This window comes from Xyrauchen texanus, chromosome 28 (assembly GCF_025860055.1).
Source record: "Xyrauchen texanus isolate HMW12.3.18 chromosome 28, RBS_HiC_50CHRs, whole genome shotgun sequence".
Classification (NCBI taxonomy): Eukaryota; Metazoa; Chordata; class Actinopteri; order Cypriniformes; family Catostomidae; genus Xyrauchen; species Xyrauchen texanus.
Window position 1 is genome coordinate 40,616,597 of NC_068303.1, and position 15,955 is coordinate 40,632,551.

A 15,955-nucleotide genomic window follows, 5' to 3' on the forward strand; every position below is an offset into this window, starting at 1 on the left:
GTCCAATGAGTCCTGTTTTCTTTTACATCACGTGGATGACCATGTACGTGTGTGCCGTTTAACTGTGGAAGTGATAGCACCAGTATGCACTGGGAAGATAACAAGCCGGTGGAGGGAGTGTGATGTTCTGAGCAATATTCTGTTGGGAAATCCTGGGTCCGGCAATTCATGTGGATGTCAGTTTGACACGTGCCACCGAGCTAAACATCATTGCAGACCTGGTACACCCCTTCATGGCAGTGATAGTCCCTGATGGCAGTGGACTCTTTTACAGGATAATGCTCCCTGCCACACTGCACACATTTTTCGGGAATGGTTTGAGGAACGTGATGAAGAGTTCAAGGTGTTACGGTGGTTTCCAAATTCCCCAGATTTCAATCCGATTGAGCATCTGTGGGATGTGGTGGGCCAACCGTTCCGATCCATGGCGGCTCCATCTCGAATCTTACAGGACTTGAAGGATCTGCTGCTGATGTCTTGGTGCCTGATACCACAGGACAACTTGAGGGGTCTTGTAGAGTCAATGCCTCACCGGGTCGGTGCTGTTTTAGCGGCACACAGAGGACCAACTTTATATTAGGCCGGTGGTCATAATGTTTTGGCTCAGCAGTGTATGTTGATATCATGCCAACCTCAGAATTTCCATTCAGTTTTTGGGCAGTGAATAAATATGGGCTTTAAAAACTTTTTTGGGGATCAGACGGTTGTTTTCATTTAAACTATCTCTAGCAAAGTATAAAACACTTGTATCAACACAATGCTTGATTGACAGGGGAGTAGGCTGTCCTTCACAGTTGTTTGGGACACATCAGGATGGATTAACATTGACACTACAAATGCAATATTGTCACATGCATTTCTGACTACCTCCAAAACGAGTCATTGAGATCAGCTTATTTGAGTTCACTTCCGTTGTTGTAAGCTGTGGTGTTGCTGTACACTCCTCTAATACACTCTTTGTTATTTGTAGGTGATTGAGTTCATCCAAGGACTTCCAGGCTGCATGGAGCAAGTGCGCACCTTTAGAGAGGAGGTAAATTATTCCCTTTACTCATATCTGAATCCTCTTGGGAATCTCTCTTCTAGTCCTCCATCCTGGTTGAAGTATTTAATGAACAGAGTCTGATGGTTTGTATGGAAGAGACAAGAGAGCATAAGGCTTGATGGTATATGTGAGAAGTTCTTTAGTGGTCTGAAGGCATTTATAGACATGTCAAGTCAGCCCACGTCACCACAGCATGGGAAAATGAGAGCTGTTTACCGCTAACAAGAATTATAAACAGGCCAGAAGGCTGGTGCTTTAAATAATTCTATTGTAATTCTCTTCCTGTTTCACAGAGCTGCTGTCTCCCATTTCTTTCATCCTCCTTCTATTTTTCTATTTTCTTTCCTCGTTTTCGGTTCTCTGCCATGTCCTGTGTCTCCTAATGTAGCATGTGGGCAGTTGACCTGTAATTTTACTGTTCACCGAGAAAAGGGCCATTCAATCTTTTCTCTTGCCAAGAACACACACAGAGATTTTGTCCATACACATCAAATTATCTCTTTAAATTGTGTGGGTTGTTTTGCCAAGCAAAATGTGGAAATTGTCCAGTGGTTTTACTGTTCTCATCATGAACTGTGACGTACAATCAAAATGAAAAATGTGGATAGAATACTATTTAAATATACTGTCTATGTGCTAAGGGGCCATTTTCAAAAATGCTGGTCATGAATTAAGAAATTTTTTATGCCTTTACAGTGGGCCCTTCCACAAAGACTTTAGTAAAGAGTACATACAATGGTCATTTGAAGGAAGGGGTTTTAATACTTATGATCATGTGAGGCTGGAAGACAAATCATTTCCTGAGGTAATTTATTGATCTTCTCAGGGTCCATTATCAAGTACTATTAGACTATGTACTGCATTTGATAAAGAACGTACTTCCCGGACGAAGAAAAAAAAGTCCTTTTAAGGATGCAGTTGAGTAGTATGAATACATTACTGGACATATTCATCTCTGGTTTTGTTGAATAAGCGCAGTTCAAATACAAGGAACAACTTTCTTGGTATACAGAGCACTTATACTGTATTTTAAGGGTGTGTTCACACTTGGCAGGTTTGGTTCGATTAAAACGAACTCTGGAGCGATTGTTCTGTTAGTGCGGTTCATTTGAACAAGTGTGAATGCTGCCATCCGAACCTTAGTGCGCACCAAACAAGCCTGAATAGTGGGTCTCAGTCTGCTTCCAAACGAACTCTGGTGCAGTTCAATTGATATATGAACGCAACATGGACCAAAGATGTCGAAATAGACCAAAAACAGGAAGTAATCTGCCTAATACTGACCTGAAGCATACCTGGTTCTTCTCATCATAGGAGCTATGTTGCCCATTACAGCATAAAATTACATTTTAATTTAAGACTCAAAGAGAAAATATTTGAGGTTTCCTTTAGAATAAGGCATAGTGGTGCTCACTTTCAAATTGAATTTGCCCCAAGTGTCAAAATAGCTTAATACTTTGAAATGTCCTGTGGTTTGACATACTGAAATAGCCCTAATCTAACTATTAATTAAAAATGTGTCAAATTATTTACATGACATGCCTATTAATTAATCAAAATAATCGTAATTAATTGTATATATCAATATTTGCTGAGAAAGGCCACCAAATAGAGATAATTCAATGTAAAAAATAATTAGCATTTGAATAATTTATATCATATTAAATATATTGCATTATAAAAGCCGATGAGTGAAGCATTGATTAGACAATACAAAAAGTGGCTTTAGACATCAATATTTTGTTTGTTTTTATTCCCATGTCATTGAACATAACCATAAAGTCATAAATTGGAGGCAGATTGCTGGCATCTGGTGAACAAAATATTAAGGCTGCCCCCTAATAGTTGACCAAAGGTTAGTCGAGAAGAGTTTTGGTTGACCAAGTTTTGATTGGTCGGTTGGTCGCAGAAACCTTGATTTCAAACTTTGAACTTTTTGAAAGATGGCTTTAAAGCAGTTGTGAAGGGCAACATCTCTATCCTACTTCATCTGTGCATTCTGTACCGGACGGGTTTTTCATTGTCTGGGAAAATCATGTGTGAATAAATTTGTTTTGTTCCTTTGTTCCTCGAGACTGCACGTCTCTGTAAAAACAGCGTTTCATACTTGCGCATAGACGGCTTTTCTGTCATCTGTTCTTAATAATATAATAAAGTGTTTCTTCAAGTTTCTTCTGTGTGTTTACTGGCAAATGATTAGTAATATTAATTTGATAATAATAATAATTTAATACATGGGAAAATTAGCCAAATATCGTCTTGACGAGATCATCGTCTGTCGGCACAACCATAATGTGCATTTCTCTCTATAAATGAACTAAATGTTCAGACAGTCTCCTTGCTGGTGTTTTCTGACACATTCAGAATCATGACTGCTTTTGCCGGTGTCGCTGCGGCTCGCTTCATGTGTGCGCTTGTTAAATTCATATTTTAAAGATTCATTATTACGGTTTAGTATTTCTCTGTAATGTAGAACGCTAACCACGTTTCCATCCAAGGTTTTTTTGCGAAAAAATTCATCTTATTAAAAGTTAGCTTATCAAAATAAATTTGATGGAAATACAAATTATTTCTAAATTTGCACAAGTGTCGACATAATATTTTTCCATTTAACTCTAGCACATAAACTCTATGTCGATACTTCAGAAGTCACTGAAAAACTTTTTGTCATGAAAATTGCTCAAATGTAGTGTCACATGACAGAGTTTACCCCAATCGTTAGCCTGGGTTAAACATGACAGAATACATCCTTGAAAGACAATTTATTGTACGTGATTATGGATTGATTTTAATGGCATATAGATCTGATGCTGCAAACATGACACTTCCAGGAGTGCCAACACAAATATCTTGTTACATGCACATCGACAAGTGCACGGAGAACATATGAATGGCCACTGTTTGTGATTAATTTAATCATGGTAGACAACCGTTTATTTATTAATGTTGCTTTTCCAAACTATTCAAAATAATAGACGTGCAAATTTCTGTATGGAAACGGCTTAAGGGAAGATTTGTTTTGCGATAAACCAAAACTAATGTTACAAGTGTATTTTTAGGCATGACGTCATCACGTACACCATTTTTATCGATAAAAGGCCATTTGAATGGAAACCGGCAGGAGACGGAAAATTGCGCAAAATTTGTTTTACGCATTTTCACTTTGTCGATAACAAAGTAGCGTGAAAAGTGAATGGAAACTAGGCTAGTGTTAGCAATGTAACATAACATTCTTTCTCAGCCCTGGACCTCAAACCATTTTCTGATGCCCCTGAAAAATATATACATTTATGTTATTAAAAATCTAATAACAGAAATTTCCCTTATACAAATGAAAACATTTTAACCTAAACATGACTCAAGATGGCATTGAGTATGGCTGCTTCATTGCGAGCTCTGACACAACACTGCAGTTTATTGTTTGTTTTGTTTACAGATTTTAGTTTTTTTGTCTTGGATGGTGTCTGCCTTATTGTATACGACAGACAAACGCTTTTTTACATTGGTTCTGCAATTACACACCGAAAACCGCTGTTTAAAAACATGCCAGCGGAGCCCTTTGTCTGGGCTGCCCGGCTGTGGAAAAGCAGAAGGAAAAGGGGGAAAGAGCCGGCATTCTCATCATAGTAAGACGTCGCGCAAATCTCTCTTTCCAACGAGAGATGAGGGACTGCTGCGTTATCTGCCTTACGGAAACTTGAATGTCTGCAGAGATTCCAGACTCGGCCATCAAACCCGCGGGGTTCTCCGTGCACTGAGCGGACAGAGCGAATGAATAAACTGATCTCCCTATCAGTGCAATCTTAGCTCCCTTCTCTCTATTTGCTGTGATCCACAAATCAGTATGGTGCCCACAAACTATTACATGCTAGACGTTTCTAAATCCTTGATAGCCCGCAGCCCATTGACTCTAGCACTGCTTTCGCTACCAATAATAAGTGTAATAATTATCAAAATCATCAAGTGTCCATTGCCTTTTCCCAAAGGTGCCGTGATACTACATTTCAAAATTCTCCCTCAAGCGTTTGAACATAGTTTCTTTGTTTCACATGTGTTTGCAACTCCTAATCATGCTGAAAAACATTATCATAACATGATTGCTACACCCTTTCATCAAATTTCCTATGTTTGACACATCATATATAGAAGCGCATCTACAGGGAATTCCACAGCAGTGAAAACACAACAGTGCTTCCCACTCCTCACTCCCACAGGAGTTCCTTTTAGCATGCTCTCATTTACCATCCTGGTTCAACCACTCAACTGCAACAGCAGTGCTTTAAACTCTAGAAAATAGCCCCCTTTTTTACTATTCAGGCTCAATTATTCGTCAAATACCCTATTCACCGCAGCTATTTAATGCTAGGCGTTTCCGCAAGTGCATAATTTACATATTACTGTCACACTCAGTAAATGTTGTATTATCAGTAAACACTGTTGCTCTAGGAAAGCAGCAAGTAGTGTTAGCCCTGCTGCCAATGTTTATGATAATGGAGACACCAACTATCAGAATGCTGGGCTCGGCCGTGATCTCAGCAGAATGCAGATGCCTACCTTATCTTGAGCCCCTGTTATCCGCAATATTAGCTGCTGGCTGATGTGATCTATGATCGACCACGCTTCAGGTGTCTTTGGCCAATTAATGGTCCAAATACTAATCCGCTGCCGTATTTTGCCACTTTGTCTACGTGCCAGCATAGCCGTAATGAGCTCACGAATTTGCAACTGCAAGTCCCCTTCTCCAACGCATACTGCGTAATCCTCTCCTCGGGCAGTGCGTTCAAGCCTTGCGTTTCCGCAACTGCGGTGCTCCTGCTGTTGGCTCAATACATCTCCAAATGTGTGCAAACACGCTGTCCAGGTGCCGCAACTGCGGTGCTCCTGCTGTTGGCTCGATACATCTCCAAATGTGTGCAAACACGCTGTCCAGGTGCCGCAACTGCGGTGCTCCTGCTGTTGGCTCGATACATCTCCAAATGTGTGCAAACACGCTGTCCAGGTGCCGCAACTGCGGTGCTCCTGCTGTTGGCTCGATACATCTCCAAATGTGTGCAAACACGCTGTCCAGGTGCCGCAACTGCGGTGCTCCTGCTGTTGGCTCGATACATCTCTAAACTGCGGTGCTCCAGCTGTTGGCTCAATACATCTCTAAACTGCGGTGCTCCTACTGTTGGCTCAATATATCTCTAAACTGCGGTGCTCCTGCTGTTGGCTCAATACATCTCTAAATGAGTGCAAACACGCTGTCTAGGTGCCGCAACTGCGGTGCTCCTGCTGTTGGCTCAATACATCTCCAAATTAGTGCAAACACGCTGTCCAGGTGCCGCAACTGCAGTGCTCCTGCTGTTGACTCGATACATCTCTAAACTGCAGTGCTCCTGCTGTTGGCTCAATACATCTCCAAGTGAGTGCAAACACGCTGTCCAGGTGCCGCAACTGCAGTGCTCCTGCTGTTGACTCGATACATCTCTAAACTGTGGTGCTCCTGCTGTTGGCTCAATACATCTCCAAATGAGTGCAAACACGCTGTCCAGGTGCCGCAACTGCAGTGCTCCTGCTGTTGACTCGATACATCTCTAAACTGCAGTGCTCCTGCTGTTGGCTCAATACGTTTCCAAATCAGTACAAACACGCTGTCCAGGTGCCGCAACTGTGGTGCTCCTGCAATTGGCTTGATACATCTCTGAAGCAGTGCAAAAATGCTGTCCAAGTGCCGCAAATGCAGTGCTCATGCTATTGGCTCAATTCATCTAGTTCTAAAGCAGGGGCTATCATTCTAAAGCAGCTTTAATCATTTAATTAAAGAGTCACCATGAGAGTCACCAGCCCTGTCCATACACATAGAGGGCCCTCCTGTTCATGCTGCTGTGAAGGCCCTCCTACTTGCTTTCAAGGGCTATCCCATTCTAATCGCAGTGAGGGTTTTATCGTGCGAATGCCATGTGAGCTAACTCATGTTTATTCATATCGTGGGCTCTCCCATCTGTACCACTCTGAGGAATCCCCTGTTCGAACACAGTGAGGGTCCCTGTTTGATTGCAGGATGGGCTTACCCGCTCGAGCAGCAGCCGAGCCCCACTCCTGTGGGGTTTGCCCGTTCGCTGCCTGGGCACCTCCCCTCAAATGAGTTGCGTCTGGAGGTGGCAAAAGGTCAAGTCCGGGATGGGGTGGACTTGACCAGGAAGTGGCCTCCCAGATAAGGGCTTTGCGGAGTCCTCCAGCACAACAGCAGCTCCCATGAGAGCTAATTTCCATGCGGCAGCAACCGCCACTGTTTCTTCAGTGTTTCCACCTATTTTTCACTGTGCTCATTCTCTACCTATCTTGTATCTCTCAGTGTCCTATCCCCAAAGCAGACCTTTTGTTCTATCATCTATCCTCATAGCTTCTGTCTTTCAACATCTCAATATTACTAAACCAAACACATTGCTTTCCGTGTTTCACATGGCTCCAATACTAGCGACTCACTCCCTGTCTTGGCTACTTTTGGGAGGTATTCAAGCCTCGGGCCCTCCTCCAGGTACAGGGAGTCAAACTCATTTAAACTATCCTCTCGACAGAATTACATTAACTTGCAAACTACTGAAACAGAGTTTCAGAACAAAGTTTGGGAGAGCATGTTCATTGCCATAGTAAGCATAACAGCTGCTTACCTCTATGATTTTGACGATAATCCCGGTACCCCTCCACCACCGCATCTCATCCTATCTATTCATTAATAACTCTACAAACAAGTATTATAGCTTTGGTCAAGTCTTGAGCCTCGAGCCCTTCTCCAGGGACAGCAAGCCAAACTTGTTTACACGATCCTCACTACAAGATTACAATAAAATATGAACTACTGGAATAGGAAATTCAGATTAATATTCTCTCTCTCTCTTTCTCTGTCTCTCTCTTTCTCTCTCTCACACACACACACACACACACACACACACACACACACACACACACACACACATCACAACACATCATCATTAATCTGAATAACAATCTTATAAAATGACAGATAACATGACAGTGATGTATTGTAAGACTCTTTCCAAAGATTGTACTTGTCTCACATAATTACCATTACTCATTTACACGCACACACACTGTGTGCCATGATCTAGCTATATTTAATCCAGTTGTCTATCTCTTAGTCTGTATTCACCTCTCTACTATATCCTTACATTGAAAACACAGTCTGCTTAGATCTTCATTTGAAACTAACACTACACTTGGCTGTGTTGCAAGTTGATTTAAATTAGTACACCAGAGACCATAAACTTCACGAACTTGAAGAGCCAGAAGTTATTTAAATACAAATACAAAACAAATCAAATTCTTAGTACTCAATTCACAGTTTTATTTCAGATGGATGGGACAAATTAAGCGGTTAGAGTAGCTTTGCAGCATGTCAAAAATTTAAACATGGAGTTTGTCAAAGGATTTGTGTTGTCACGAGAAGTAGACATGGTGTAAAGTTGTTTTAGCACCCAATACACTAAAGGAAATATGCAACTCACTTAACCTGCAAACATAATCTGCATTGGACGCAATTAGAGGAGTTACATTTTTCATCTTGCATTTCAGTTCTGAGTGTTAGGATGTGGATGATGCAGCACACTACCACAATCTCACTTTACTGTGACTATACACCATCACTCCACCACTGTAATCCAGACACCTGAGATACCTCTTAAAAATGCTGAAAGTGCACTCGTCAACTCACTGTCCTTTTCTGCGTATCGCGGCACCATTTTGTTGTCCGTTATGCAGCTCATTTGAGCTTATCGCGGCAAACCCACCGGCCCGCTCGGTTCTCCCGATGGCCAGTCAACCCCTGATCGGCCCCAAAATGCATCGGCCCACCGGGAAAATGCCCGGTATGCCAGAATACCATTCCAGCCCTGATATAGTATAAACGGTTATAACACTTTTCTCAATCAGTTGATCAATTCTGCTGCCAGAAACAATAGAAGCTATACACTCCTTTTTCCTATCTCCTTATTATCCTAATAATAATATTGTTTAAATGCGCATACTGTACTATAGGTATCTTCTAAATAAAATATGGATAGTTTGTTAATAAAATGCAGGTTTTTAGATTAAATGGTGTATGCTAACATGGTGCTGCAGGTGATGTGGACTGACATAAATACAGGGAACAGAAATATTTTCATTATGTTCCATAAAATTCCTTGACTGGCTGTTTATTTATGACCTTCTGTTTAACACTTAATCACTCAAATGCTGTTGCAGATCAAAAAACACCTTTAAATTACACTGAACCACACAATCACACTGTTAACAGATACTACTGTATGTGTGCATGTCAGCTTATACTGTACACCCCATATTTTTTTTTATTTCAGCAAATTGATGGAGAGGCCTTCCTGCTTTTGACGCAGGTGGACCTGGTGAAGATCCTCAGCATTAAACTGGGACCTGCTCTGAAAATCTACAACTCCATTCTGATGTTTAAAACCGCAGAGAACTCTGCTTTCAACGAACTCTGACCCAGACAGAACAGAAAGAGAAGAGAGTTTATTACCGCTTTAGTCAAAGGGCTCGTCATGAACACTCATAATGTATACATCACGCTTTTATACATGATGCACAGCATTTAGATGATATTAGAGCGAGCAGGTTGAAAATGAGCATTTGAGTAAATCCTTTAACAGCCAGTAGTTTTCCGTAATGACATTCTTAAGTCTATGTCATGTGCAGGATATGAATGATAATTGATATGAATAACATGGATATGAATAATAGGTTATGAATAATCATTTATAATTTAATTTAATCACATGGGTGGATTATATATGTTTGCAATTACATTTTCACTAGTAAACATGCCAATTCATGATATTAGTAATGGAATTGCTACTTGTAAAATTGCTCAGTTTTGATATCAGTAATTACATTTGCACTAGAAAATAATTTGTCTTGACATAAAAAATGACATTGTCACTCGCAGAAATACACATTTTTGATATCAAATGGAATACTACTAGAAAAAACATTTGAAATATCTGTAAGTGCATTTTCACAATGATCTGTCATTCACTCCTGGTCAAAACACCATTACAGAGAAATATATTTGATATCATGTTAGTCAAAATTCACTTACTGTTTAAAGTTATAATTTGTTTGTATAAATAATTTCATTGTATCAAATGCAAATGTCCATTCTTGAAATCAACAATTGAATTGCAACTAGTAAAAATGCTCATTTTTGGTATCGGTAATTTGGTTTTCACTAGTTGCAATGGTCATTTCAGATATCTGGAGTGGGATTGTAACTAGTAAGAAAGCATTTTACATATCTTTAAATATTCTCCAATTTATTAATATCTGAAATACTAAATCTAACATGTTGAATATATTTTTTTAGATATCAAAAATGAGCATTTTTATTAGTAGGAAGTGCATTTCGGTATATGACATAACAATTTCAACTGGTAAGAAAGTCATTCTAGATATCTGTAATTGCGTTTTGAATAGAAGTGAATGACAAATCATAGTGAAATTCTACTAGTGATAGTAGTAATTCCACTCCTGATATCAAAAATTTGCCTTTTAACTTGTGAAAATATAATATTTGGTATCTAAAATTCAGCGCGTGATTAAATGTTGAAACGCCTTGCAATATGTCATCACGTGGACACAGCACCATGTCTCTTTGTCAGCCTGAACTTCTCTGCATCATCATTTAGAAATGTTTATGTATGCACTTATTAAGACGTATTAGTATTACAATTTCATGTAGTGCCCTTTCAGTGTTGGGGAGAATGTATCATTTGATGATGGGTTATGAGAACACTACACAATGCTTTTCACAATATAGGTGCTAAACAAATGCAGCTACATTCAGAAGAGTCGCAACATTTCTGTTTATGACTCTCATTGTTTCCTGGCAGCATTTCTGGTACAGCTGATATTGATATTTCTCCTTACATCTCTAATTGATAACCCTAAATTATCTGAAGAGTTTGATAAGAAATATCTGTGTTGATTATAGTTTTGATTCATTCGTAATTGAGTCCATGCAGAGAATGTGTGCCCTCTACACTTAATCAGTTTTGATTTTGGAGCGTGCACAATATTCCTTGAGCTTGCAGAACATTTAAACGGTTTATAAGAGATGAGCTTACTTTTCATTCATCTTTTGATTAGATACAGTCCTTGCTTTGGTGATGTAAAAGGTCATTCATTTGAATGCTTTAATACAAAATGATTTTCTTCAAATGTGGCACTGTTCTTGCAGTCACTGGATCTGATATAACAAAAACAAGGCTCGAAATATGTTTTTTTTTAATATACATATTCAGAGATTAACTGTTAGCTTCCACAGAATCAACCGGCAGCACTAAAAGTCAGATTCCTTTATGATGGTCACTGTCAATTCTTACCAGTTTACTGGCATTCAGATCATCAAAATGTTACATAGAAAGCTACGATTGATTTTGATTTGTGTATTAGCATTAACTTTCACTTTGTTTTTGGAACTAAAGGCTATAAACGTTTCAGATGTCGTTTGAAAAAAGTGTAAGGGATCTCCACATGTTTTACCATTTGTGTTTCGAGGAATACTCTAAGCAGAAAATGTAGACTGTTCTAGATGGTTTTTAGTCGTGTATGTTGTGAGTGCAGTATGTTTTCATACTTGCAAACTCGAGCACAAGGGCAGATGTGCTTTTTCTCTCCTTTGGATAGAATGGCATGTTAAAGATGTTGAAATGAGGAAGAACATGATATGACAATGAAGATATACTCATGGCACAAAGAAACATTGTAAGAGCCATATTTGGTATTTTGTTGCTGAACGTAAATGAATGCTCAGAATGCCACAGTCTGTTGTGTATCAGCTGCTATTTTCCTTTAATAAATGAATAAATGAGTGTTTCTGAGACATGCAGCATTATAATACAGAATTTTTCAAATGTATTTAAGTTGAATCCTTTGACCATTTAAAATGAATAGTTGAACACACAGTATGTACCCTTGTGATGTAAATTTGGACTTATATTAACAAACCCAAACAACAGTTTTACTCGTTTTTGAATATGAGTAAACTTGTTCCATTCAGCTGTATGATTTATTGTATTCAAGACTATTTTATCATGTCTTTTTTTTTTCTTGTCATAAGAGCCAATAATGAACAGATATTTTGAGGTTTTAGTTTGATTGTGGAAATTAATATAAAGTGTGTAAATATGGAATTATTTTGTGTGGAAGTGCAGCACAAGCACATTGATTGGTGGAATACTAAACTTTACTGTTATCCATTTGCAAATAAACAAAAATAAACTTGGTGATCAAAAGGTCTTTGTCAATGGTCTTTTTGCATTTCATGAGGAGTCAAATTTTCCTTGACATTAAGAGGTAAGAGGTCTTCTATAAAAACATAATGTAAATTTCAAAACTTAATTCCCAAAAAGCATTTATTGAAACCAAGCTGCAAAAACGCCTCATTCTGTACTTCTGTGACATCTCTACATCTCTAGGGGTACATTAATTCATGACTGCCTCTACAGTGAAAAAGAAACAGCAATGCCTACTTTATATCATCGCACCCTTGGCCTTGCCCATTGGTGCTTCATTTTGTACAATGGACAAACAAGGATTACTGGGGCTTGACTATTCCTGAACACCAAAGGGGACCAATCTGGATTATTTTCAATTATTTTTGTATTCAAGCATGCACAGACAGACATCTTTAACTGCTTTATATATAGCTCTGGCTGCTTTTAAAAGACGCAGGTTCGAGTTACAACTCCACTCTCTGACATTCTTCTATCTCTTGCAATGATGGATGCGTTTTTTCGCCCCTCTGCGCTATTTTTAAATGTCGGTGCAACGCAACATGCCGCAACGGACGCTTCTATGGTAGACAGCATCATCGATTATAATGGGTTCTATTGATATTTATGCAACTAGTGTCCGGTGTAGACAGGGTGTGAGTGTTAACCGCTGTGCTTGAGATGAACAGCTTAATATATTCAGATGCAATGTGTTGGATGTGCATTATGTGTAACCCCTGAAATGTAGTTTTATAATGTTGTGGAGCTTGTTCATTCTCTTAAGATTGACTTTCAAAAATGGATGAATTTGAGGGGCTGCATGATGTTACCCAATCAGAACAGTGGACGTTTTAAAGGAATAGTTCACCAAAAATGAAAATTTGCTTGCATCCAAGATGTATCTTTCTTCATCAAAACAGAATTTAAGATTTTTAGGATTTAATTTCAGGCCTCCTCCTTTAAACAATGCAAGTGAATGTACTTTTTGATGGTCCAAAATGCATAATTAGGGTGCATCAAAATAATCCACTGGACTCGTCGAGTCGAGTAAAGTTCTTCTGAACCCAAACGATTGATTATTTTTAGAAACAAAACAATACTTATAGACTTTTAAACTACAAATGTTTGCTTCTGTACATCTCTGTGATGCATGCTCATGAGAAGGATGACGTAAGCTTGTTGGTAAGGTCTCACGTCACATGGTAGAGGTGGAACTTACACAGACCAAGCGCCGTTCACAAACCAAAACAGTCCAAAATAATTTCAAAACAATATAAAATGATAAAAAAAAGAATTTCCAAATAATAATAACAAAAACAAATGTTCACTGTACACCATCCAATATTTGAGAGAATGTAGGGGTGTGCTGATATCCAGGTTCAGCGCGATAAGCCAGAGCTTCAATCGCTCATGATCATGTAAAGGCAATCCATGAAAAGTTTACCCGGTGTGCATTTTCTTTGGGGTTTCTGAACGTTGAAGCATCCAGGATACACACATCAAATGAGCATTTTTAACAAAACACTTATACAAATCTACTGCAAAGATAATTTAATATTTGTACAGCTCTCCTTCTGTTATATGCAGTGACGTGCTTCCTGCCTCCTCCACGTGATGCGAGACCTTACCAACAAGCTTACGTCATCCCTCTCATGAGCACGCGTCACAGTGATGTACGGAAGCGAACATTTGTAGTGAAAAAGTATAAAAGTATTGTTTTGTTTCTAAAAATAATCCATCGTTTGGGTTCAGAAGAACTTTATTTGTCGACTGGAGTGCTGTGGATTATTTTGATACAGCCTAATTATGCATTTTGGACCATCAAATTCATACATTTTTGAAAGTCAATCTTAAGAGAATGAGCAAGCTCCACAACATTATAAAACAAAATTTCAGGGGTTACACATAACACACATCCAACACATTATATCTGAATATATTAAGCTGTTCATCTCAAGCACAGCGGTTAACACTCACACCCTGTCTACACCGGAAACGAGAATCACGTCAAAATCAATAGAACCCATTATAATCAAGGATGCAGTCTACCATGGAAGCGTTCATTGCAGCATGCACCGACTGTAAACAAATGTCCCATTCTATTTTGCGCTGTGTGCACTGGCAGTGCTATTGCCTACAACACATATAAATGGTTTAAAAAAGGTTGATGCGCCCGTTGTAGACAGCCTCAAGCCGTTGCATCACTCGACAGACACACCCGTGTAAACATGATGTCAGCACCGTAAAAGTTTATTTCTGGGAGAACTATTACTTTTAGTTTTAAGGAGGGGCTTAGCCCATAACCAAGCGTTTCAGACAGAGGGCCAGAGACAGGGTGTAAAATGATCATATATTACTGAATTAGTTTTAATGCAAAAAAAGGTTACTAACAGTATCAGTGGACCTCAGGGAAGATAATAAAATAATAAAAAAAGAGCATTTCATGACCTCTTTAAGATAAATGTGCAGTTTTATTTATTTTACGATTCAGAACAAAGTTATCACTGTTGGTTTTACTTAGGCATATATATATTTTTTTTTATTATGCAGTACTAATCCTATACATACCTATTCGATTACCCTACTTGATTTCTGGCACCTGTTTCAAATGATTAGGTCAAGTTTTTAATTGTAATGTTTGAACACTGTAGCATACTACTATTATACTATATTAATTATACTAATACTATATTTCTTTGCATGGAACACCCAGATAACAACAGAGAACAATGTGTTGAATTACACACTTTCACATACTAATTTATATATACAACAAAACAAAATATAAAATTCAGGGCATAAAATATTGATTTAAGTTGGAATTAGTTATTATGTGAGAAGAAAAACACTGACATTGAGCACTGAGCACCTGACAATATTTATTTTGCAATAATATACATCTGATTTACCACTTGCATGACTTAAATAAAAAAATAAATAAATAGATAAACTCAATACTGATTCATGCACTGCTGTGTAGGATGAGTGGTCAGTTATACTGTGTTTCAGTAGACAGGGTTGGGGAGTAATGGAATACATGTAACGGGATTATGTATTTAAAATACAAAATATAAGTAACTGTAATCCACTACAGTTTCAATTTAAATCATTGGTAATTACATTACAGTTACATGAAAAAAGTATTTTGATTACTGAAGAGATTAATTTGCATTTTATTATCATTTGTTTTAATATTTAGTCCTTTCCAATGGAAAACTTGTATCCATATAAATGATGTGATTCAAAGTGTATTTGAACAGCGGTGAAACACTTTCTTATGATGTGTTACATTCATACGAGCAGACAGAGAAGTACGTTTGAAGTAAGTTTGGAGCAGAAGAAATAGAAATAAACCTTGTGTAAATTGTTAGCTTTACGCTAAGCTAAAATGCTATTTCTAGCCATTTTACATGCACATGTTACCAGACACCATCATATTTATTATCAAGAAAATTCACGTTGGATCATAATTCTTTTCTGTCTAGTAAGACCTTTGATATTATAGGGGAAAAAATGTATTCTTGATAATAATTTTTTATTGTTTCCCTGTAAAAATATAAAACAATTTGATTGGTCTTGTTTTTGAAACAACACTGCATAAGATATTTGGGTTTTTCAGAGA

The 15,955-nt window shown here is 38.3% G+C and overlaps 1 protein-coding gene across 2 annotated transcripts in view; it reads left to right on the forward strand.

Annotated features, from left to right (window-relative positions):
• The window catches only part of LOC127621845 (lethal(3)malignant brain tumor-like protein 3), a 94,034-nt gene extending 81,693 nt beyond the window's left edge, over window positions 1-12,341 (forward strand). For both annotated transcript variants that reach the window (XM_052095610.1, XM_052095611.1), the window contains exons 21-22: window positions 971-1,033; window positions 9,403-12,341. In XM_052095610.1, coding sequence (XP_051951570.1) covers window positions 971-1,033; window positions 9,403-9,546 — 207 coding nt within the window. In that variant the 3' untranslated portion in view covers window positions 9,547-12,341. The remainder of the gene's footprint in view (window positions 1-970; window positions 1,034-9,402) is intronic.
• The last annotated feature ends 3,614 nt before the right edge of the window (window positions 12,342-15,955 follow it).